This window comes from Monodon monoceros, unplaced genomic scaffold, assembly GCF_005190385.1.
Source record: "Monodon monoceros isolate NGI ecotype Baffin Bay Population unplaced genomic scaffold, NGI_Narwhal_1 Super_Scaffold_7, whole genome shotgun sequence".
Lineage (NCBI taxonomy): Eukaryota > Metazoa > Chordata > Mammalia > Artiodactyla > Monodontidae > Monodon > Monodon monoceros.
The window spans coordinates 63,519,899-63,546,817 of NW_021703784.1; the positions used below are offsets into that span (position 1 = coordinate 63,519,899).

At 43.2% G+C, this 26,919-nt stretch overlaps 1 protein-coding gene across 1 annotated transcript in view; it reads right to left on the reverse strand.

Moving 5' to 3' along the window:
- GALNT18 (polypeptide N-acetylgalactosaminyltransferase 18) overlaps positions 1-26,919 on the reverse strand; it is a 347,432-nt gene that overhangs the window by 84,649 nt on the left and 235,864 nt on the right. Inside the window, exons 4-6 of the mRNA XM_029207628.1 lie at positions 21,939-22,122; positions 20,115-20,312; positions 15,350-15,464 (exon numbers count right to left, since the gene is read on the reverse strand). Coding sequence (XP_029063461.1) covers positions 15,350-15,464; positions 20,115-20,312; positions 21,939-22,122 — 497 coding nt within the window. The remainder of the gene's footprint in view (positions 1-15,349; positions 15,465-20,114; positions 20,313-21,938; positions 22,123-26,919) is intronic.

Below are 26,919 nucleotides of genomic sequence, written 5' to 3' on the forward strand. Positions count from 1 at the left end.
GGAGAGGAAGGGGAGGAGGAGGAGGAAGAGGAAGGGGAGAGGAGGGGGAGGAAGGGGAGGAGAAAGAGGAGGAGGGGCAGGAGAAGGAAGGCGGGGGCAGTCCCTGCTCAGTTTCTATCAGTCATTCTGAGGAGCTGATTCTGGCCTTGCCTGGTGGTACCTTCCTGGAAAATTGGAAACACGATGTAATGGTGGCAAAGAAGTTACCTTCCAAGGGCACAACACAAAGCAGCAGGCAGACTCAATTAAAGAAAGACAAAATACAAAACAAAAAAAGAATAAGTAAAGGAGTGAGAAACTGACTCTCTGGAGCTTTAACATCCATTGCTGGCTCCCAGGTTTTTTACGCTTTTGCTCTTGCTTTTTTCCCCAAATCTGGAAATTATACATTGAGACATTACTATTATCTAATCCACAGCCTATAATCAAGTTTCATTAATGGTCCCAATAATGGCCTTTATAGCTATTTTCCACCTTGGTCCTAACTTTTTAACAAGGTAACATTTTCTTCAGCTTGGCTCTCAAACCCCTTTATCAATTGTTACCTCTTCTGTGCAGCTTATTAATCTTACTTTGCTATGGCTCTCTCATTGAACACAATTAAAGAAACGTAAGTGTGAAGACCCTTCCAGAATAAAATTGTCCATGGGTCCTCTCCTTCTGCTCCCCACCATTTCTAGGTAATTGCTTCATTATGTACTTTTTTAATTGCTTTGTTCTTTAGGGATAAATTTTGCACTTATCTTTACTAACCATAAAACTTACAACGTACTGTTAAGCTGTGTCTGTTCCACGGCTGCTTTGTAATTGCAGAGTCACTGCGTGGCTGGTGAGCTAAAGATAATGTGCTACGGCAAAGAGCCTTCCTCTCAATGTTTTCAGATACCTTCTGGCTACCCAGCATGGCAGAATAATTGGTTCTGGGCTGCCTGGGACGCTAAGCTCCCCTCCCATATGGAGATCGCAAGCAGAGAAGACCCCGATCCCGGAAGTTTAGGCTTCGTAGGCCCCAGGATGCTCAGACCTCAAGGGCCCTGGGAATTTCAGGCCCCACGGTCCCAGGAGGCCACGCCTAGTGGCACACATTCCAACAGAGCAGGGCTGGCTACCGCTGACCACCTAGAAAGACAATGTCAACTCCTCTCTCAAGGTCAAGTCCATATTTTCCCAGGGCCCTTGCACTTGGCCTGTGCCTGCAAGCAGTTTTCAAGGAATCCCTCTCCCTCCATTCTTGGTCAAATAAAATGTCTAAACTCCTTGCCCCCTCAATCCCTCCTTTGAAATCTGTATTCTATCACCACCCCTTGATCCCAACTGTCCCCTCAAAGGCTTCTTCCACTTGCATCGGGATGCCCTTTCTCCACTCATATTCTCACAGTACAGGGCTTTAGAGGCTTAGGCATCAGACAACCGTGTTCAAATCCCAGCTCCACCAAACTCTTTCTGTGTGGGACCTGGGCAACTGACTCAACCTCTCTGAGCCTCAGTCTTCTCGTCTGTAAAATGAGGATAATAATTCTAGCCTCTTGTGGTTCTCAGGACGAAATGACATACAGCATAAAACTCACCAGGATGTAAGCTCTAAGAGGGTACAATGTAGACAATCCTGTTCATCACCGTATGCCCAGAGCTCAGCACAGTGTCTAGTATTAAATAAACAAAAGCACCGAGCACAAAGTAAACAATGAATAAATGGTAGCTATTATCATGTGGTCATCTTACCATGACTAGTGCAATCCTGAAATGCTTCCCATGACATCTGTGGTTTTCCACCAACCCAGCTCTTATTTTTCTAGTCAATTCTTCTCTGTAACTATGGGCACCACCCTGCCACCTGCCCCATTTCCTATGCCCATGCTCAATTCTAAAATCTCTTTCTAGTTCAGACTTTCATCCTCTCTGGGCTCCTCCATCCTCGTACCTTCCATGGGCACACCCGATCCCCTGTCTCACCTCCACATCTTCTCTTTACCTTTAGTTCTGGCTCCTTGCTGAAGTCAAGATCCGGGTATTACATTTCTCCCCTAATGCCAAGTGCAGAACACAGCAGCATAATAAATGTTCACTGTGTAAATAAATAGATGGACGAATAATGCGAGCTTTCTGGTTATTTCCACTGTTATTTCTAATATCAAACTTGCCCCATTTTTCCCCACAAACCAACTCTCTACACCAAAGACCCCTTTCTTAGTCAATGGTACCCCCAAATCTCTCAGCATCTGGGCTTGAAATCTCAATGCCATCTTTGTCAAACTTTAATAACTCATTTATAAGGACCATGAAAGGCTACGTCTTGACCTCCAATGAGCACTCAGACCACTATTAGCATCTAACACAGCGCTAAGGGAACACATGGACAATGCCTTAGCAAAAGTTTTGAGTCGGGCTTCCCTGGTGGCTCAGTGGTTGAGAGTCCGCCTGCCGATGCAGGGGACACGGGTTCGTGGCCCGGTCCGGGAAGATCCCACATGCCGCAGAGCGGCTGGGCCCATGAGCCATGGCCACTGAGCCTGCGCGTCCGGAGCCTGTGCTCCGCAACGGGAGAGGCCACAACAGTGAGAGGCCCGCGTACCAAAAAAAGAAAAAGTTTTGAGTCACTGGGAAAATGCCCTTAGGAAGAACAAAAGCCCGCAACCTTGAAACCCGTGTCTCATGTCTTGAAATCCTTGGCCTCAGAAGACGGCATAGATGGAATAGTTATTCCATTGTACGGCTTGCAGCCTCCTGTGGGCTTTATTTACCCCATGACAGCAGCTGAAGGACGATGCCACGGCAGATCCCAGTTCACAGAAGAATGATACAAAACGGTGGCAGCCCACGACACCCTCCATCCCCCGCCCCCCCAGAAGGACGTGTTGCTCTAAGCTTGCGGGTTATTCTGAACTCTAGCTCCAGCTGGCTTGGACCAACCATAACATTTAGAAGCAACAGACTAAAATGCAATTTAAGGTGTTTAATTTTCTCTGTCTCCAGGGACGGGGAGGTGGGTCAGAGAATCTGCGCGTAGGCTTTCTATGAGATGTTGCTTCTGATGGTCTCCTGAGGCCTTTCCAGTTGAGCGAGCACACTGGTGCCCACACCCCTTCTCTTCCTTTTCACGTCTCTGTCACTGTGCTGGCAGAGACTAGTGCCTAAAATCGTGGTATCCAGTGTTCTTAATTAGCGTCCTTGTTCTCACCCAAGGCTGGGTGAGAACAACGGTGATGTCAGCAATGAGCTTACTCAGCCTTCTAAGCCCAAGGCCTCTGGGGAGAACCGTGTGGTCCCTCGGGCGCTTCAGTATCCTGCAGGGTTAACAAGCACACATACATTTGCTTGGGCCTCTTTCACTAGTAATTTTAGCAAAGTCTCTAGCCCTTTAACCCTAGATATATTTTGTAAAAGTTTCAAATAATGGCGATGCCTGTTCTGGGCAGTTGCTACATCCCCTGCTTTGCTTTCTCTTCCTCCTCTGTGTCTCTGGCGCCCTGAACCCAGGTTTCTGGCCTCCTGTTACCAGCTCTTCTCATTTGGCAGTTCCTCAATCTACCTCCTTTCTGACACTCTGGACTCTGGCTTTCAGCTCAGCTCTTGTCTCTGTCACCCCCTCCAGTTTTGATGTCTCCTGCGACCTCAGGTGAAGACATTGCGTGGTACTGTCTGAACAAGGCCCCGTCTCCCATGAGGGATTTGGGCTGAAACCTCAAGCACTGAAACAGTACTGTGGTCCTTTTCCAAAGTGATGCTGACCCAGGTTAGCTCCTGAAATTAAACTTTATGCCATGGACAGTTTTAAACCCTGAAGGCAGAGGTGGATGAGCATCGTGACACAGTGATAAGGTATGAACCTTGAAACCACTCAGGCTGGTTCTTATCTTGAGTGATTTGGGGAGGCATTTTATCCTATTACTTCCAGCTTCCTAACTTACAAAATGGGGATAACAACACGGGCCTCATGGGACTTACATAAAAATTAACGAGATAATATAAACAAAGTGATAGGTCAATAGCATCCAATAAATGGAAGTTCCTCCACTCGTTATTGTTATGATTAATAATATTATCATCATCTTCCAGACTTGTGGCCTAATACCGCTACCAACTGTGGAGCATGTATCTGCTTTATGAAATAATAATCTTTTGTTGCCCAAGAGTTGATGTCACTAAACCAACTCTTAGACATTTCAGACCTAGAAAGGCCAATGTTAGAAACCAAGGAAATGTCTGTCTGGACTCTCCCAGTAATAGGTCATCCACCGTAAGTTCACCTTTTCCTTTTACTTAAGTCACTGATGAAAATGTTGGACAAGCCAGGATGAGCAAAGAGCCCACCGAAGGCCACCCGCTGGATTGCCAATGACCACTCTTTTTCTCCATCTGACGGCTCTACCTTGTCTGTCACTGGCCCTCTGTTTTAGCCCCATGTTACAGACCCCCAGTTCCCAGCCTTAGAGTTCAGCCACAGTCATGCTCTTTCTCAGCTGTCACTTTGCACGTGTCACCTCAACTCTCTGGAACACCTGTCCTCCTCTTCCCACCTGAATAACACACCTTCATTGCTTAGGCCCAGCCTAAATGCTGCCTCCTTTGTGAAGCCTCAGCCAGCTCCCAGGGGTAGAGGGGTCACTCCCTCTTGGGTGGTACTGTAAAGCACACAGCATCTTTCATCCTTGCCATTTTGATCCATAGCACTGGGTTATGCCTTACTTAGTGCTTCAATCCGAATTATATTCACAATGATGAATTTTCATCCAGGAAGTATTTTCTGGAATAAATATCATTAAGGGACTTTAATTCTCTTGGTCAATTTTCTATATAATGTAATTAAAATATATTTCCTTTTATGCTAATTTTCTAATTTTATTTTACTAGACTTATTTTCATGGGGTTAATACTTTTTTGCATTGATTTTACAACTAAGATATGACTTATCTATCAGCAATTTTAAAATCTACATCTTTTTTACAATTATGGCCTCCATCACAGAGTTTTTTTTTGTGGTCATGATTTCAACCAAGTTTAGTTTTCCTGAATCAAATTTTGCAGATGTAAATTATATTACTATTCATTTCTTCAATCAATTTTTTAGCTTTTAAAATTTTTACTGTGTTCATTTTTGTTTGTTGCTTTAGTTCGTGTTGATGATCTTTACTACTACTCATAATTTGGAAAAAGAATAATAGTTTGCATTTTTTTTTTTTTTAGAACTCTCACAAGAAATAGTGTCAGCCGTTTCTCTGAGCTGTATACTTACTACAGTCGCCATTGGTAGATCAAAAAACACAGAAGTCCTTAAAGTCACAATGGAGGAAGGGGTCAAAACATCCTGTTTAAGCTCATGACATTTTCTATAATCTGTTAGATTAGTATTGATACTTAGAAGATGGGGGGGTGGTTGTCTCTCCCGCTAGACTGAGGGCCACTCAAAGACAAGGTCTATGTCATTCACCTCCAGTTTCCCAGCACCTGGCAAGAATGAATGAATGAATACACACATAAATGAACCCACAAGGAGATCATGAGAAATCTGATCTGATTTCTTACTGAAAGCCACTACACTATGCCTATCTATATAAGGCATAATGGTTTCTGAAGCCACTCTTCCTGGGTTGAAATCTCAGCTTTACCATTTTAACATCTTTATTGGAGTATAATTGCTTTACAATGGTGTGTTAGTTTCTGCTTTATAACAAAGTGAATCAGCTATACATATACATATATCCCCATATCCCCTCCCTCTTGCATCTCCCTCCCACCCTCCCTATCCCACCCCTCTAGGTGGACACAAAGCACCGAGCTGATCTCCCTGTGCTATGCAGCTGCTTCCGACTAGCTAGCTATTTTCCATTTGGTAGTGTATATATGTCCTACCATTTTCCTAGGGCAAGTTATATCACTTCTCTGTGCTTCAGTATACCCTCCTGGAAGTGGGGGTAATAAAAGATTCTACATTACAAGGTTGCTGCAAGGATTAAGGGAGTTAATACATGTAAAGCACTTAGGACAGTAGCTCACATATAATTACTGCTACACTACTATTAACTATTAGTATTTTGGTCATAAATCTCATCTCTTTCTAGTAATACCGAGGGGTGGTCATGTTCATGTCCTAATATAGGGAGCTCACGATTCCATTAGGCATCCCTTCCTTTTTATGATTCTAATATTTGTTTCTCATATCGAATTGATAACTACATCCATCCCACTGTTCATGGCTCTAACTTTCTGAGATATATAGAATAAATTCTCTTACACTTGACTGGCCTTCAAATTTGAAACCTATTCATTGAGCACATACTAGGTTCCAAGCATCAGTGTGAAAATTAAGTAGCCATAAATCTTGACATTAAGTATTTTAAAGTCTAGATAGGAAGGAAGTGGGAAAGGTGATATTTCTGTCTCTCACAGATCTTCTCTTCCTTTGAATCCAAGATCTCCATGATACACAGTTGGCAAGCCAGAATCCAACTTACAAACTTAATATAACTTACAAACATTTTTAAGTTTGAACTTACAAACAATATAAAGGCTACATAATTAAAACTGTGTGACATTAGTATATGAATACACTAACAGATTAATGGAGCTAGAATAGAAAATCCAGAAACAGACCCAAATATGTACGGCAATTTAGTCTATGATAAAGGTAGTATTGCAAACCAGTGAGGAAAAGATGTAATTTTAAATAGAAGGTGTTAGGATAACTGGATGCCCATATAGAAAAATAAGACATTGGGTCCATTCCTCACACCATACATCAGGATCAATTCTGAATGAGTCAGAGATTAAAATGTAAAAAATACAACCATACAAGTATTAGAAAAAAACATAGGTGAATTTTTCTTTACCCTTATAGTGGGTAAACTTTACTCTGTCTAAACTCTGGAAGCAAGAAGGAAAAAGACCTTTGCTTACATTAAAACAAACAAACAACAAAAAAAAAACTTGCATGGCAAAAAAACACCAGAAGAAAAATTAAAAGACAAGTAACAAAAAACAGGTAACACACTGAGAGAAAATATTTGCAATGTATATGATAGGTAAAGTATTACCATCCCTAATGTGTAAAGAGACTCTAAAAATAAAGATTAACGGTCCTGCAGGAAAATGGGCCAAAGATATGAAAAGCTCATGGAAAAAAGAAATGCAAATGGCCTTAATCATGTGAAAAGCTGTTCAGCCTACGTCTTAATAAGCGAAATGCAAATTAAAACTACTCTGAAAGCCACTTCTCATCTGTCAGATTGGCAACACCCCAAATATTCCACAACATACTTTGTTGGTTGACTGTGAGGCAACAGGCACCTTCATCATTCCTGGTGGGAAAAATACTACCCCTCTGCAAGGATATTTGATGACGTCTAGCAAAATTACACATGCATTTGCCCTTTGACCTCACAATTTCACTTTTAGGAACCTATTCAAACAATAATCCAGAAAAATATGAAAAACTGTATGCACAAGACAATTCATTGTAGCACTATGTCCTCAACAAGAAACTGGTAGAATAAATCATGGAATGTGCATTCATTGGAATACCATGCAGCTATGAAAAAACAATAAGGAATACCCCTATATACTATTACAGAGTAGTCTTCAGAAAAAAAATTTATATAATAAAAAACCAAAATAGTGAAAAGTGTGCATAGCATACTAGCATTTATCTAAGAAAGAGGAGATGTAAATATATACATATTCCCTTTTATTTTTTTAAAGTGTAAAGTAAAGCAAAATGTTTATGTTAGAGGTAGCAATGAAACAGGATAAAGAGACAGCAAGACATTAAGTACCTTGTGATAAAAGTACACGCGTACTGCCTATGAAACATTCTTGCTACAAAATCGAACCTACATCTCTAGGTCTAACTAGCAATGTAGAAGAAATATATGGAACAGAAGGACATGTGAGATGACATCAGGGGAAAGCAATCAGGAAAATCTGGACTGTGGGAGTCTCCACAGGACAAGTAACCTGATCTCTTTAAAAATAAATTACAAGGAGAAAAAAGAGATGGAGAAAGAAATCCAGTAGATTAATAGAGACTTGCAAGATATATCAATCAACTGGATCTTGATTCAAGAAACAATTGTAAAACAAAGTAAAAAAATGTTATGAGAGAATTGGGGGAAATTTGAACACTGATTGAATATTTGATGGTATTAAGGAATTCTTTTAGGATGTAAATAGTATTGTGATCATGTTTCTTTTAAAAAGTTCTTCTCTATTTTAGATGCATAATGAAATTTTTTTTGATGATATAATGTCTGAGATTTGCTTCAAAATAACTGGAGTTGGGGAGGATTGGGTAGGGACAGAGATTAAAACCAAATTGTCCATGAGTTGATAATGTTGATACTGGGTGATGGATGCAAGGGGATTTATTATACTGTTCTCTCTATTTTTGGATATGTTTGAAGTTGTTCATAATAAAGAGGTTTTTTTAAAAATCCCATTTATGATAAAATATTTGGGATATGGAGTACAATATCCTAGATATTATATTACATGTTTTAGAGAACATTTGTACCTAAATTCTAAGGTTCTAAATTCCCTTCCTATATGAGGGACCACATCATGTGTAATACTTGGGCCCATGGAACCTGAAAGGGTCCCTGACCCCTGGCAACTAAGCAGAGGCTTATAATCTAGGTTTAGCCAACTGTATGCTCTAATGCAGTACTTTGAATTTTGGTGACTGTCACCAAGCCCCAAGCAATGGGACTTGCTTATAGTAGGACTACAATACTCCTTACAAGTTAAAGCATGCTTAAAAAAATAAAGCACTATATGAAACGTATGGTTGTATATTTATGCAACATATACATCTACATGTATAATAATAATAGATATGATCATGTTTAGTATAGAGCACTTTATAGATTACAGAGTACTTAAATTGATTTCTTGTTAACTTTGTTGCTAAAATAATGATTTTAATAATAAGATAATAAACCATAGAATGAATTAACTTTTTTGGCCAATATAAACATTTTAAATTGTATAACACTATTAGGATAATAATATCTGGCTTGCCTATAGCACTTGATTGCTGTGTACATTAAACAGGATAACTGTAGGGAAAGAGCTTTGAAAATACAGATGTCAAGAAGCTTACCGCCTATGTTTTCTTCTAGGAGTTTTATGATTTCAGGTCTTACGCTCAGGTCTTTAATCCATTTTGAGTTAATTTTTGTGTATGGTGTTAGATAATGGTCCAGTTTCATTATTTTGCATATGGCTGTCCAGTTTTTCCAATACTATTTATTGAAGAGGTCATCTTTTCTCTGTTGTATATTCTTGGCTCATTAGTTGTAAATTAATTGACCATTTATGCATGAGTTTATTTCTGGGATCTCTATACTGTTCCATTGATCTATGTGTCTGATTTTATGCCAATACCATACTGTTTTGATTTACAATTTTTCTTAAGTGCTATTTTGGTTGCATTTCACATAACGTAATATGTAGTATATTTGTTATCCTTCAGTTCAAAATATTTTCAAATTTCTAGTATAATTTCTTCTTTGACCTATGAGTTATTCAGAAATGTTTCACAATTTCCAAAAATATGGCTTCTGCCTATACTTTTTAGTTATGGATTTTTAATTTAATTCCATCATGGTCGGATAACATGTTTTATGTGACGTTACTCCCTTGAAATTGTTCAATTTTGTAGTTGTTAGATGCAGTGTTGTATATATGCCCATTTGATTCAAACTATTAATTATGTTGGTCTATCAATTACTGGGAAAATTTATTAAAATCCTCAACTACATTAGTGGTGATGTTGATGTCTCCTTGAAATTCTATCCATTTTTACTTCATATAAATTAAAGCTGTGCAGTTAGGCACGTAAAAACTTACAACTGTTATATATTCCTGATGGGCTTAACATATTATCATCTTGTAGAAATCTTCTTTATTTATTCTAAAGTATTTTGTAATGGTATTTCTTCTAATATTAACATAACTACAGCAACTTTCTTTTGATTGGTATTTACCTGTTATGACTTCTTCCATTCGTTTATATCTTAACTTTTCTGTATTATTATATTTCAGGTTTATATTGATAAAGAGCCTACAGATATTTCTTTAAAATCTAGTCTAAAAATGTTAGTCTTTTAATTTGGCCCATGTAAATTTACCATATTTACTGATATATTTGGATTTATTTCTACCATTTTATATGTTTTTTTCTTGTACCACCTGTTTTATTTCTCTTTCTTACCATTTTCATATTTCATTTTTCCCCTCTACTACTTTGGAAGTTATACTTTTTATACATATGATTTTCATGGCCCCCCAAGAAATTTTAGTATGGTTAATTTATCAGAATTTAAAGTCAACCAGAATCTTTTCCATCTTCATTAATAATATAGGCATTTTAGGGCACTTTATTTACAATCACCCCCAATTTATTTGCAATTGTCATCATAAACTGTAGTTTTAATTTGTTTTTATAACTTTGCAATACATTATTTACCATGAATATTTCTTTAGATTTACTCATATATGAGCTAATTATTCTTCTTTTTATCTCAGATTTCCTTCTTGGCTCATTTTCCTTATACCTGAAGGATGTCTTTTAAAATTTATTTTATTAAGGATCTGTTAGTACCAAACTCAGTTTTTGTGTGTCAGAAAATGGCTTTCTTCTTCCCTATTTTTGAAGGATTTTTAAAATTGAGTATACATATAAAAGTTGATATTTTCTCTCAGCATATTGAAGATATTATTTCATGGTCTTCTGGATTCCATTATTGCCATTGGAAAATCCACTGTTATTCTAATTATCATTAAATTTTAGGTAGTCTATCTTTTCTCTCTGACTGCTGTAAGATCTCCTTTGTCTTTGGCTTTCTGTGGTTCCACTACGATATGTCTAAATGTGAATATTTTTGTATTTATCCTGCTTTGGATAGGTTGACTTCCTGAATCTGAGGATTGGTGTCTTTCATCAGTATGGGAACATTTTCAGTCATTATATATTCAAATATTGCTTTTGTCTAATCCTCTTTCTATCATCTCCATTTGGAATTCTAAGATATTAGACACTCCCTCTCATTTTTACATGTCTCTCAACCTCTTTCTTTCATATTTTTGTCTTTGTCTTCCTGGGGTAATGCTGAATAATTTCTTCAGCTCTGTTTTCCAGTTTACTCAATTTTTTTTTCCTTTAACAATATCCATCTAGCTGTTTAATTCATCTATTAAGCTTTCAATTCACATTTTTGTATTTCTCATGTTTGAAATTCTATTTTTATACTAATATGACTGGTCTTTTTATAGTCCCTTGCTTCTTACTCATAATTTCAATCTCTTTTTATTTATTTAAATATATTATACAACTTATTTGATATCCTACTTCTGATAGATTCAATACTTGAAGACTTTGTAGATCACATTTGGCTATCTAATGCTTTTGCTGGTGTTTGCTCTTGGTTCTTTCTTTTTCCCTTGTCTGTTTCATGATTTAAAAAAAAACAAAACAAAAAAAAACTGAACTCACATTCCTTGGAACTCTAGCTGTGAGAAGTTTTGTGGCTTGGGTTAAAGGGGTTTTTCCCAGAGAGGATTCATGTACACTTTTGCAGTTGCCTAAGAACTTCTAACAGCTTTAAGTTAAATTCTCCTCTCAAGATTTTCTGAACCATGAAGTATTTTGATTTTGAATGATAGATCCAAGGGAGGGATTCACAGAAGAGAATTTTTCCTTTCCTCCTAGCACAAGATTGAGACAGGCAATTTTCACTCTAATGATGAAAATGTGGGTGGGAGTATTTCTAGCCCATCTTTATACTCAGATAATGGGCCTTTGCAGTTCCAGCTTTATGGGAGGTAAAGGGTAGGGAATATTTTACTAGATTCTTAATGCTGGTCAAGCCTTAGGCTTTGTATCCTGTCCTCTGTATACTCCATGAAACTGGGAAATCACAAACTTCAAATCATCACGTTCTTCAAATATAATGGACTCAGGCTTTCTCTGATTCCTACTTTCACTTAGCTTTCGGTGTCTGTATTGATTTCCTTGGGTTGTTATAACAAAGCACAGCAAACTGGATCACCTAAAACTACAAAAAATGTATTCTCTCACAGTTCTGAAGGCTAGAAGTCTGAAATCAAGTTATTTGTAGGCCATGCTCTCCCCAGAGCCTCTAGGGGAGGATCCTTCCTTGCCTCTTCCAGCTTCTGGTAGCCCCAGGCATTCTGTGGTTTGTGGCATCATAACTCCAATCTCTGTCTCCATCTTCACATGATTATCTTCCCTCAGTGTCTGTCTGTGCCCAGATTTTCCTTCTCTTATAAGGACACTAGTTATATTGGATTAGGGCCCACCCTAATGCAGTATGACCTCATCTTAACCTGATTATATCTGCAAAGATCCTATTTCCAAATAAGATCAAATTCACAGGTACAGGGGGTTAGAATTTCGGCATATTTTAAAGGGGACTCAACCGAACAGATAACAGTTTCTAACAACTTCTTAATTCCTTGCCAGCTCTTGAATACTTTCTTATATATTCTAGTATTTTATAGCCATCATCTGTATAGTCTGTCTCCTATTCAATGTCAGCTCTTACTTCTCACGCTTTTCATTCTGCTTGCCCATAGCAGTTCTTCTTTTCCCCACTGAGTCGTGGACTTATAAACTGGGGGGAAAAAAAGGCTTATTAGAATTGAGTGCAAAATAAGAATAAGGCTTTAAATGAGGACTCAGTAGACACAACTGTGAGTAAAGTAGAAGAAAATTACTGCATGGACATTGTAATACTCTTTTGGGAATGCTCAAAGGACTTTTATCCCTAGGTCACTGTGGTATATCTAGCTAGCGAGGCTTTTGAATCATAAAGATCTGGGGTTGAATCTTTTCTCTACCTCTTATAAGTCATATGACCTTGAGAACATATTATGTAAGCTCTTTATTTCACAATTTTCTCATCTGAAAAAAGGAGTATTATGATAACAGCTACTTTTTAGGGTGTTTTGTAGATGGATTATATAAGTAAAGTACCAGAGCAGGTAATGAATAATTGTGCAAACAGCTCTATTTCTGTGTTCCAAATGGGTAAGGACTTTGAATAAGTTGCCTCTAAATAAATGAGGGGAGGAAAGCAATGTCTCTCATTTTTACATATAATCCTGGGGAGTAACCGAAGGGAGATCCTAGATGGAGAAAGTGAGGCACTGAGATGTTAACTCATAAACATGAAAGAAAAACACTAATAACCACACAAAATGGGAACATCTATTTTGAAGATGGCTGGAGGTTCTGTATCCCTTTAGCGGGGACCTGGAATTGAAATTCAAATTAACTAGCCCCTCCTTCTGTCCTCAGCTCTACCAGCCAACAAGTTGTTGGGTCCCTGCTTTAAAAGCCACCTTTCCTTCAACTCCATGATACTTCACCTCTGTCAAAGGGGAGGGAAGAGACAGAGAAAAAAAAGCTAGGCAACATTTTATACTGTATTTTACACCCCAAGCATCAAACCCCCAAATTTTAAACAAGTATTTGAAAGCCTCACCCAGGCCCACACTCCAGAGCAGCTTTATAATCTAGGCAAGAAAAAGCCAGGAGCCTCCCACCACTCCGTGATTGACTCACATACGTGCTGGAAGCACAGTTCACAAATCTAATTCCTTTCTCCATTCCTAGACATTTTTACCCAGAGAACATAAGTGACTGGAGGCGGTCCTGCCCGCTCAGCCAATTCCCAGCAGCAGCTCCTAGTAAAAAATATTATGTTTGGGAGCAAGCATTTATCCAGGAACGTGCGGAAATGAGATGGTGAGGATGCAAATGGTGAATAAATGACCAGTGTAGGGAGAGCGGAGAAGCGAGGGTGATTATGCAGCCTCTGTCCTCTATGAATATATTAGTTCCCCAATAAGCCCATGCATCTTGACTGTCTCCAAAGAGATTTCTCTGGGTTTCAGTGAAAACAGGTGTCTGGAATCGTTTCCTAAGCTCGGCTTCAGGCAAGCTGCTCCTGCCGCCAGACCTCAAAGCCCTAGTATTAAGTCTGGGTGACAAGTCAGGCCCACACTGCCTGCCAGGCTATTGGAGGTATTGTGAGATGCTCATTGGAGGTGCCCAGTCTCCCCTCAGGGCAGGGCGAGGACTGTCCAGGGACAGCTGACTGCCCAGTGGGTTGGAGATAGGAGGTAAGGAGGGTGTACTCAAGCTGGAGTCCTTGAGAGGGCACTAAAAGATTAGGAACAAGAGACGCCAGATACAGACACTAAGGCCAAATGGGCAAGAATGGGGTCACTAGTGGGAACCAGGCAGATACTTGGTGGACTGCATGGAGGGCAGGCAGCGAGGGGGAACATCTCAGATGATTGCCATGAACACCAGCAGGTACAAGGGCTGGCCAGGGGCTGGCGAGCCTGTAGCACATGGTGTGCCAGGCTGCTTAAAGAGCCCTGTGGAGAGGACCGTGGGGGGCATTGTGAGGACAAGCACAGCTTGCATGTTGGTTTCTTCATGAGGCTAGGACCACAGCCTAGACAGAGGGGTGGGCTTCCCTGTAGTGGACGAGGTCCTTCCTTGTATCCATGATCACATTTCTGTCACCTGCCAAGGGACCTAATGTGTCCCTCAGTTATAGGGATGGGGTTCATTTTGGAGTTATCTTTGCATGGGCCGAGGGAAAGGGGCCAGAGCCTTGGAAATGTTCCTGTAGGATGAGAGATTAAATTGTACCTGGTGTGGATTCACACCGCACGTTGATAACTGCAAAGGGCCCTGTACCTTGGGGCAGGATGGCGGATATCTCTGGAAAGTAGTGTGAGGCATGTACGGGCCTGAGGGTCTGACCAACACGTGGTGGGTCAGAAACCCACATGGAGTGAGCCTGGCTGTGTTTTGCTGTTTATTCCCCGTGAGTTTATTTCTCTGGAGCCCTCTCTTGACAAAGTCTTTAGGAAGGCTCTGTTGGCCACTGTGGGGGAGATGGAGAATAACAGAGTGAGAAATCCCAAAGGGAGGTGACAGTATAAGGAAGTGACTCTGAGGGTCCCTCCTGTTCAGCAGCCCCTTCCTGGAGCACCCCTTTGCTCACCCCTGAGAAGTCTGTGTTTGATTTTAGCCAAGATGTCACCCTTGATTTGGGAGCTCAAATCTCCCATGTCCCCACCCCAGCCAAAGTAGTTTCTGATGTTCTTTTCTTCCTGAAAATTCTATAGGTCCCTACCTGTGTCTCTATCCCATCCCCACCAGCCCTGATCACATACACATGGACCAAGGTTAGGCACTGGACGTCCAGAATCAGTCCACCACCCTCAACCCTGAGCCCCATTTCTCCACTCCTGGACTCATTCACCCTCTGGGGAGCTGAGCCACGCCCTACGGGTGGGAAACCCTGCTCACCCTGATCCCGAGCTCGACGTTCTCGCCTCCGTAGACCTCCATGCCTTCATCCAGTAAGCCGATCTCCTGGAAGTACTGCCGGTCCACAATGAAGCAGCCAATGAGTGCAGGGCTCCTGCAGGGCATGGGGAGATGGCCAGTGGTTAGCAGAGGGGCTGTCTCATGGGGGCCGCCAGAGCAGTAAGGGCAGTGCTGCCTTCCTGCCAGGAGGATCTGGTCCTCTCCCTTCGTTTGCTGCCAGAACTGGTGTGAGCCTTGCTCTCCAAGAGGCCCTCCTGGGTCCACCCTCACCAGCTATTCCAGGGAGATTGTTTCAGCAGGGCAGTGGGAGACAGCTTGTGTCCTGGGACCAGCCATCACTTCCGGTGGTGCTTGCATGTATGTCAGCCCAGAGAAGTAGTGCTCAGCCTACCAGTCGACACTGCATGACTGTATCTCTGGCTGCCCTGACCCCTGCACTCTGAACTGCATAGCCAGTTTTTGTTTCTACCCGGGCACCCACACCAACTTTCCCACCCTTCACCTTGGTCCCTTTAGAGAGACGAGTTGGGGCTTTGGATAGCATAGTAAATCATTTGGATTTTATCTGTAGGTAAATGAGTGTCAAAGAAGAATTTTAAGCAGACAGTGGTATAAGCAGATCTGTGTTTGGAAAAAGAATACTCAGGCAGCTGTGGGGTGATTGAGATCGGAGGAGATTGGGTAGAAATCGAGGAATCCAGTTGGGAAGCTTGTTGCTATATCCAGATGGGCAATGATGAAGACCTGGACCAGAGTACCAGGACCGGAGACAGAGATTATTTAAAGACATATTTTGAGGTAAAAGCAGCAGAACTTTGAAACAGATGAACTATGAAGATGAGAGAAGGGGAGGAATCTGGATGCCAGCTGGCGTTCTGCTTGGGTGATGGTGGAGTGGGGACCACCCATCAATAGGGGGGATAGAGAAGAAGCTGGTTTCAGAAGGAAGAGGGAGTCCATGCTGGGAAAACTGATCTTAAAGTGACTGTGGGTCACTAGGGGGAGATATCTAACAGGCACGGCCTAGCTAGCTGGTCTGGGTTGGAATTCAGCAGGGATCTTAGGCTGGAGCAACACGTCAACAGCTTGTGGGTCCAGAAGCTGGAAGGCCTTTCCTTAGCGAGTGTAAGCGCGGGATACATGGCTGTGTACAGACATCCGATGCAGAACGTCACGAGGAGAGATTAACATTAGGTGAATCAGCACGAGCGCATGTGGGCTGCTTCTCTGCTGAAAGCATCATCTTACACAAATTACTCTGAATTGTTCCACTGCACGCTGCTACCGCTTCTAGCCCCTGCGTAGCATTTTATCAGCTGGTGGCTGAGGAATTGGAGGGAAAGAAAAGGAGAAATGAAGAATCCTTAGTGATGAGAAAACTGTCACTCAAATGCAAATGGACCCATCTTTGAGATTGTAATCTCATCAAGGTGGAGAAACAGCCATTTCGCAGGCCATTTCTTTGGAGAATGCTGAGGCAGGAGGCTGCTTGGGCAGAGACTGGTGCCTTGGGGTCCCTGCCCCTCCTGCTTTCAAATTACAGCCTTTTATTCTGAATGGCCTCAGCTTCCACAGACCGCAGGCATCCAGGACAGTCAATCCACCTCAAGCCACCGCTCCTTTAGGCCGAGTTCCTACTCTGGTGGCGGGGACGTGTGACCTGGCTTTAGAGGTGAATGCTAGGGGAAAGCTTCCCCATTCTGCCTGTGCATCTCTGAAAGAAGTTCCCTAGACTCTCTGAGCCTCTGATTCCAGATCTATGAAATAGAATCAACTATAACCTCACAAGGGTTAAATTAAATAATGTAAAGCACTTGAAAACCTCTGGGACATAACTGGTACTCAAAAGATCACTTTAAAAGATGCACTTGCACATTGAAGAAGCCCAGACAATCCCCCCTCTAAACGCATGGTGGTTTTAAAACATCAGCCCTGCAGAGTGGACTCTCCGCCTTTTCCTTGATGTTACTGAAATGTGTTTTGTTTTGTTTAACATCTTTATTGGAGTATAATTGCTTTACAATGGTGTGTTAGTTTCTGCTTATAACAAAGTGAATCAGTTATACATAAACATATATCCCCATATCTCAAATGTTGAGCAGGGCAGGGCATTCTGGGATACAGAGTAGGGGGCCTTCCCTAAACGGCCAGACCCAGTCAGGGAAAGAACAGAATCTAAAACAGTACTCTGAGAAGAGCACAGGCCCCCTCAGTCTTCATTACTTATTAACTGCCTAGGGTATTAAGTGGACCTACTCAGCCTGAAAGTGTTTCTGATTTATATCTTCTGATTCCCAAAAGGGTTAGAAATAGCTTACAAGAGAATGTAAAATACATTGAAAAAAATAGATAAATGTCTGAAAAGACTAAAATTCCACCAAAAATTAGAGCCTGGTTAGAATGCATGTGTCTTCTTTCATGACTCTTAAAGTGGACCCACAAAGTTGACCCTGAGCTTCCTGGTGGCCAAGGTGAAAATGAACACATATGGTCTTAGAAGTAAGACTTACAGTTCCCATGTAGAAATGTCATACTAATTCCTCAGGAATAGCAGGCCTTTCAGTTTGAAAGAAATTTCTCATGTCAGTCTTCTTAAAGGGGTCACTTTGGGATGTAGAGGACAACAAGCTTAAAGCCATCCCTTTAGAACGCAACAGAAGATATCTCTGGGCTCTTTTTATAGCTTACATCACGTGGGGGTAAAGCACTAAAGCGCAGCTCCAAGGTGGGCAAGATACACTTGTATAACCCACAGCTTTCTGTGGGCTGTCTTCATCCAGGTATAAACCAAGAATGTTCTTTCAAAATCTTCCATTAATATAATTTCTCTCAGTTAGGATTTTGATAAAAATTAGGTGATGGAATATTTGAGGCTGAGATGATATTCTCTGTCAAGGACCTAGAATGTGGGTCTACTGACTAAGTCTAGGCTGATACATTTAGCGATGCCCGGAACAGAAGCAGCTAATACCAGTGCAGTCTACTGCAAGACCGCTCATTGTGTTATGGCATATTTCCCTCCAATAGCAGTCAACAGAACTGGGGGTAGAATTCAGCCACACCAGTTCCTAGCTCAACAGTGGGTGCCTAGGAGGATGACACTAGGTACGGAATCTAGCTGATCTGGGTTTGGATCCTGGCTGCACTGGCTGGAGCCTTGGCAGGGTCATTCCCCTTTGTCAGTCTTTCTTTCCTCATCTTGTAAAACTGGAATGACACAATGAGTGAGCTGTCATCGGGTTATGATGAAGAGCAGATGAGACCATGTGTGTAAAAGGCCCTTGTACACCGCGACCTCCCAGCAAATATTTAACCACATAAGTGTGGCAGAGGCCTAACAGACAGGTGACAGAGACAACCGCAGGAAAGCTAGGTGGGGTTCTCTTCCATCCTTTTTTTTTTTTTAAAGAAGATGTTGGGGGTGGGAGTTTATTAATTTTTTTTTTTTCTTTGCTGTGTTGGGTCTTCGTTTCTGTGCGACGGCTTTCTCTAGTTGTGGCAAGCGGAGGCCACTCTTCATCGCGGTGCGTGGGCCTCTCACTATCGCGGCCTCTCTTGTTGCGGAGCACAGGCTCCAGACGCACAGGCTCAGCAGTTGTGACTCACGGGCCCAGTTGCTCTGCGGCATGTGGGATCCTCCCAGACCAGGGCTCGAACCTGTGTCCCCTGCATTGGCAGGCAGACTCTCAACCACTGCGCCACCAGGGAAGCCCTTCTATCCTGTTTTAAACATGAATAGAGTTTTTTCCTTCTGGCAAGGAAAAATGCCATCTCAGATAGTAATCTCTCACTTTCAATTAAATTTTGCGTAATCTTTCTCCCTCACGTAATACAAAGCAACAACAGTTTCTAATCTCTTCTTTCATTCCAGGAACTGTCCCCTAGGCCACCTTCTGATGCCATCTGTGTGGCATCAGAAGGGAGCATGAAGGCACCTGATCTGTGATTAGCCAGATAGAAATAAAGGCTGGCGGGGATGGCTGTTTCAGGAGTCCTGACCCATAGAATAGAGGCCACGTAGAGGAGTCACTTGGGTGTCTCTGAAGGCAGCAGCAAAGGCAGAAAGAGTTTGGGATCTTTGAATGGCAGTTTGAAGCCACTTTTGTCTGAGTCCTACAGGATAAGCTCAAACATCAGCCAAGCATACACGGTGCTGTGGCGTCTGGTCTTGCCTCTCCGCCCCTCCGGCCTCATTGCCTGGGGCTCCCCGCTCGCTGTCCTCCTCCTTCCGGTCCCTTTGAACTTCCTCTGTGCCCATGAACTCACTCTGCTCCTTTGAATATGAGTGTCCCTGCCCCAACCTTGCAATCTCCTACTTGCCCTTAAGAAAAAACAAATGCGAATTCTACAGGCTCCAAAAAGGATTCTCCCCAATTTTCATGCACTTTCCACCAGCATGGGGAATAATTTGTGATCCCACTTATTTTATTCCAATTGTTTTCTCTGCTTTCACTAGACTCCAGGCTTTTGGGGGCAGGAATCGAGTCTTGATCACTCTGTATCCCCAGCACAGCAGTTGGCGCCCAGCAAGTGTCCCAGAGCGATGTGCTGAAATGAGTAACTCTGAGGCTCTGAATGGATTCTGGGTGCCACAGCTCTTTTAAAAGGGATCGTCAAAGGCTGTAAGCTGTGACTGAAGGTCACTTGCCGATGCAGCTGGAGTTTGGGAAACAAGGGTCAGGCTGGGAGGGGAGCCCTTGCCTGGAAGACAAGACAGAGAGACCCCCAGGTAAGAATGCTTTACCTGATTGGGGCCGTGGAGTTCTCCAGTTTCCACCAGGCCTTAGGGGGGTTTAGGTAGCGGCACCACAGCTCCCAGTCAAAGCCCTGAGCGGCCAGCGGGTACTCTTCTATCTCAAAGTTGTCGTATTTGATGTTGTCAAAGGATGGCGAGATGATCCGTTTCCGGTTCTCCTTAATGCGGGTGAGCACGGGTTCAGCCCTGGGCAGGAGAGAGGGAGAGAGGGGAAACTGGCACCTTCTAAAGCTCCTTCCCCCACAGAAGAAGGAAGGAACTCCTGGCCGTCTCCTCCAGGGGAGAGCTGCTCTGCCTCCTGGGAAAGAGTCCCTATTCCATCTCCCACCCCCATGCTCCCGGGCTAGCAAGAGGGCTGACCCCTCCTTCAGCATGTCCCAGGCTGAGCTGACAGATTCTTAGTGCCTCAGATCCTGGTGTCTGCTTGATTTCCTTTTTTCCATTAGAAAAAAAAGAAATCAAGACTTAAGAAAGAAGAAAGGAGCAGATCTGAGGTTCCATGGAAAGCTTTCAACTTGGGCTTTGATTTTGCTAAAATGCAGTGCATCAACCAGGAGGAAAAGGCAGATGAGGACGGCAGAGACACGGAGGTGAGAACAAACCTACTTCCACCCGTTGTGTGATGCTGCTTCGGTCCTTCCAGACATGCCACCCGCACCCCACGCGTCCCCACTGCCCAAGGAGAGGTGGGGGGGTCGGGCTTCCACGGAGCCCGGAACCCCTAGGGGCACGAGGCGAGTAAAATGTTTGCAGACAGGAATGATAAGCGTCTCATTAAAAATGCATTTGTTGCACAATTGTTTATCCAAATCAGCTTGAAATAGCAAGTGTCCCTCTCCTCTTCTGGCCATAAATCCAGTGAAAATGCTTTTTAAATCGTCACAAATGGCAAGCAGTGACTTCAGCTATAAAAAGTGGCTGCATTACAGCCTTAATTCGGGCCTGCTATGGAAAAGTATGCCTCCACCCAGTCCTGCTGTGTGCGTGCCCGCTGCCCCTTCCTGCTAAAGGGCCCACCTCACCCCACTCCAGGGAGGCAGAGGGTGGCACCTGGAGTCTAGGGTGGGGGACAGCAGACCCCAGTACCATCATGCATAGTGGTTAGGGTGGTACACTCGGCCATCCCCAGCACCTGGGACCCCCTAAGCCCAGGCTCTCTGCAAAGCCACACACAGTGGGCCATAGAACGCCCTCCAGCCTGCAGGGATGCTGGCGTCAGGTGCCCTGTCCCTGCTTGGCTGAAGTCACTGAGGCCTTGCCCCACCCAGCACCTGAGCAGCCCTGGACAGAGAAAGAAAGATTTTCTAGACCTAGTTTTACCAGTAGAAAGAATCTGAGGTGCTGTGCTACCTCTGGCCTGGCATCTGGGGGAGCCCAGGGCACCTGTGACAACGTCAAGTCACCCTGGCTCCCTTTGCCCCCTCGGTCCTGTTCCTGTATTGGGGGTTGGGCTTCTGCCTTGTGTCTGGTCCAGCTCTCCATTTCCCAGGGGTCACAGCCTGGTCCTTAGCTGGGCTGGAACTCTCGCTTTGCCCTTAGCATTTACCCCTCTCTCCCATCACATTTCCTAGAGGACCACACCAGCGTGAGTCACACCTGATGCCACCAACACTTGAGACACTGTGTGTTGACCTGTTGATCCCTGACCCTCCCCTACCTTGAAGGGCCAGCCCTGTGGCCTGGTCACCCGTACACCCAGATCTCTCCTCTCCCCCATCATGACTGCGATCTCAGCAGGCTTTGCACCCATTTGAGCCACAGCCCCTGGAACACATTGGGACCCATCCTCCTCAGCTCCCGATGGGCACTTACCAGCCCACGTTGAACTCCACATGGGCATCAAAGAGTGCCACTACGGGGGCAGTGGCGGCCCTCCAACCACTAACCCTGGAGCGGATAAGGCCTTCCTGCTTGCTGTGCCGCACGACCTTGATGAAGCCTGGCTTCTGGCCGTTCACCTTGTCCACATACTCTGACAGCTTCTCCTTCAGCTCCTCTGTGAGGGAGAAAATGCACCGTTAGCACACTGAGGGCTGGGGCAATCAACACATTCACGCTTTCAGGGCGAGCTGACCCCCAGAGACAGGCAAGAGGAGCCAGTCCCTGCCCCAGGTCTTCCTTGGCATTTCCCAGCTCAGCTTTGAAGGGAAAAATAGAGGCAAAGGACCTGAACCAAGATGGCGGAGTAGAAGGACGTGCTCTCGCTCCCTCTTGTGAGAACACCAGAATCACAACTAACTGCTGGACAATCATCGACAGGAGGACACTGGAACTCACCAGAAAATATACCCCACATCCAAGACAAAGGAGAAGCCACAATGAGACGGCAGGAGGGGCGCAATCACAGTAAAATCAAATCCCATAACTGCTGGGTGGGTGACTCAGACTGGAGAACACTTATACCACAGAAGTCCACCCACTGGAGTGAAGGTTCTGAGCCCCACGACAGGCTTCCCGACCTGGGGGTCGGGCAATGGGAGGAGGAATTCCTAGAGAATCAGACTTTGAAGGCTAGTGGGATTTGATGCAGGACTTCAACAGGACTGGAGGAAACAGAGATTCCACTCTTGGAGGGCACACACAAACTAGTGTGAGCATTGGGACCTAGGGGAAGGAGCAGTGACCCCAGGGGAGACTGAACCAGACCTACTTGCTAGTGTTGGAGCGTCTCCTGCAGAGGCAGGGGGTGGCTGTGGCTCACCACGCAGACAAGGACACTGGCAGCAGAAGTTCTGGGAAGTACTCCGTGGCATGAGCCCTCCCAGAGTCTGCCATGACCCCCAACAAAGAGCCCGTAGGCTCCAGTGTTGGGTTGCCTCAGGCTAAACAACCAACAGGGAGGGAACCCAGCCCCACACATCAGCAGACAAGCGGATTAAAGTTTTACTGAGCTCTGCCCACCAGAGCAACAGTCAGCTCTACCCAACACCAGTCCCTCCCATCAGGAAACTTGCACAAGCCTCTTAGATAGCCTCATCCACCAGAGGGCAGACAGCAGAAGCAAGAAGAACTACAATCCTGCAGCCTGTGGAACAAGAACTACATTCACAGAAAGATAGACAAGATGAAAAGGCAGAGGGCTATGTACCAGATGAAGGAACAAGATAAAAACCCAGAAAAACAACTAAATGAAGTGGAGATAGGCAACCTTCCAGAAAAAGAATTCAGAATAATGATAGTGAAGATGATCCAGGACCTCGGAAAAAGAATGGAGGCAAAGATTGAGAAGATGCAAGAAATGTTTAACAAAGACCTAGAAAAATTAAGGAACAAACAAACAGAGATGAACAGTACAATACCTGAAATGAAAACTACACTCGAAGGAATCAATAGCAGAATAACTGAGGCAGAAGAACGGATAAGTGACCTGGAAGACAGAATGGTGGAATTCACTGCTGCAGAACAGAATAAAGAAAAAAGAATGAAAAGAAATGAAGACAGCCTAAGAGACCTCTGGGACAACATTAAACGCAACAACATTCACATTATAGGGGTCCCAGAAGGAGAAGAGAGAGAGAGAGCACCTGAGAAAATATTTGAAGAGATTATAGTCGAAAACTTCCCTAACATGGGAAAGGAAATAGCCACCCAAGTCCAGGAAGTGCAGTGAGTCCCATACAGGATAAACCCAAGGAGAAACATGCCGAGACACATAGTAATCAAATTGGCAAAAATTAAAGACAGAGAAAAATTATTGAAAGTAGCAAGGGAAAGACAACAAATGACATACAAGGGAACTCCCATAAGGTTAACAGCTGATTTCTCAGCAGAAACTCTACAAGCCAGAAGGGAGTGGCATGATATACTTAAAGTGATGAAACGGAAGAAACTACAGCCAAGATTACTCTACCTGGCAAGGATCTCATTCAGATTCGATGGAGAAATCAAAAGCTTTACAGACAAGCAAAAGCTAAGAAAATTCAGCACCACCAAACCAGCTCTATAACAAATGCTAAAGGAACTTCTCTAAATGGGAAACACAAGAGAATAAAAGGACCTACAAAAACAAACCAAAAAACAATTAAGAAAATGGTCATAGGAACATACATAGCAATAATTACCTTAAACGTGGATGGATTAAATGCTCAAACCAAAAGACACAGGCTTGCTGAATGGATACAAAAACAAGACCCATATATATGCTGTCTAAAAGAGACCCACTTCAGACCTAGGGACACATACAGACTGAAAGCGAGGGGATGGAAAAAGATATTCCATGCAAATGGAAATCAGAAGAAAGCTGATACAAAATTAATGGACAGAAATCTCTTGCATTCCTATACACTAATGATGAAAAATCTGAAAGAGAAATTAAGGAAACACTCCCATTTACCATTGCAACAAAAAGAATAACATACCTAGGAATAAACCTACCTAGGGAGACAAAAGACCTGTATGCAGAAAACTATAAGACACTGATGAAAGAAATTAAAGATGATACCAACAGATGGAGAGATATACCATGTTCTTGGATTGGAAGAATCAATACTGTGAAAATGACTATACTACCCAAAGCAATCTACAGATTCAATGCAATCCCTATCAAATTACCAATGGCATTTTTTACGGAACTAGAACAAAAAACCTTAAAATTTCTGTGGAGACACAGAAGACCCCGAATAGCCACAGCAGTCGTGAGGGGAAAAAACAGAGCTGGAGGAATCAGACTCCCTGACTTCAGAGTATACTACAAAGCTACAGTAATCAAGACAATATGGTACTGGCACAAAAACAGAAAGATAGATCAATGGAACAAGATAGAAAGCCCAGAGGTAAACCCAAGCACCTATGGTCAACTAATCTATGACAAAGGAGGCAAGGATATACAATGGAAAAAGACAGTCTCTTCAATAAGTGGTTCTGGGAAAACTGGACAGCTACATGTAAAGGAATGAAATTAGAACACTCCCTAACACCATACACAAAAATAAACTCAAAATGGATTAGAGACCTAAACGTAAGACCAGACACTATAAAACTCTTAGAGGAAAACATTGGAAGGACACTCTTTGCCATAAATCACAGCAAGATCTTTTTTGATCCACCTCCTAGAGTAATGGAAATAAAAACAAAAATAAACAAATGGGACCTAATGAAACCTTAAAGCTTTTGCACAGCAAAGGAGACCATACACAAGACGAAAAGGCAACCCTCAGAATGGGAGAAAATATTTGCAAACGAATCAATGGACAAAGGATTAATCTCCAAAATATATAAACAGCTCATGCAGCTCAATATTAAAAAAGCAAACAACCCAATCCAAAAATGGGAAGAAGACCTAAATAGACATTTCTCCAAAGAAGACATACAGATGGCCAAGAGGCACATGAAAAGCTGCTCAACATCACTATTAGAGAAATGCAAATCAAAACTACAATGAGGTATCACCTCACACCAGTTAGAATGGGCATCACCAGAAAATCTACAAACAACAAATGCTGGAGAGGGTGTGGAGCAAAGGGAACCCTCTTGCACTGTTGGTGGGAATGTAAGTTGATACAGCCACTATGGAGAACAGTACGGAGGTTCCTTAAAAAACCAAAAATAGAACTACCATATGATCCAGCAAACCCACTACTGGGCATATACCCAGAGAAAACCATAATTCAGAAAGACACATGCACCCCAATGTTCATTGCAGCACTATTTACAATAGCCAGGTCATGGAAGCAACCTAAATGTCCATCGATAAAGAAGATGTGGTACATACATATAATGGAATATTACTCAGCCATAAAAAGGAACGAAAGTGGGTCATTCGTTGAGATGTGGATGGATCTAGAGACTGTCATACAGAGTGAAATAAGTCAGAAAGAGAAAAACAAATATCATATATTAACACATATATGTGGAACCTAGAAAAATGGTACAGATGAACCAGTTTGCAGGGCAGAAATTGAGACACAGGTGTAGAGAACAAACGTATGGACACCAAGGGGGGAAGCGGCAGCGGGTGGGGATGGTGGTGTGATGAATTGGGCGATTGGGATTGACATGTATACACTGATGTGTATAAAATGGATGACTAATAAGGACCCGCTGTATAAAAAAATAAATAAAATAAAATTCAAATAAACCCAAAAAACAAAATCATAGCTGAGAGCTTTCTAGATGTAAACAAAAAAAAATAGAGGCAAAAACAGTATTTATTGAGTCCTGCAACACGAAGAGGGTCACGTGCCTCACACACAGTTAGAATGGGCATTTAATCTTCACAATAAGCCCCTGGGAAAATGCAGCTCAGAAGGGTTGAGCAATGTGTCCAATGCCATGCAGCCGGTGAGTGGGAGTTCAGTTCAAGCCAGGTCTAATGAGTTCAAAAGCCCCTTTCTTCTCATCTATTCAGGGACTTCCTTCTTCCTCAGTGCTCTCCACCAGTCCTCCCCTAACCCCCTGAGAAAGCTCCATCTGCAAAGACCATAGCCCAGGACCCACTCCTCGCCTGGACATCCACCTTTCCAGGAAACGGATGACCAAGAGCTGTGTCTATGAAAGTGGCTGGCATTGGTTTGCTGCTGGCTGTCTCTGGGCCTGGCTAAGCATCTGATTCCCCTGCCTTTTCATAACTGTACACGGGGCCTGCAGCAGCAGAACAGGGCCTGAGCAGCCACATTCATTGTGTTTTCCTTAGCAGCTCAGGCAACACCCTATGTGCCCCACTTCTCCCCAGATGATGGCCTGAGTGGGCCACATTCACCCACCTCCAACCACAGCACCTCCCCAGGACTTAATTTCCAATCGCCCCTCCCCCCATCTTCCCAGCCTGCCCACTCCCAGGCCCTGGGACAGACCC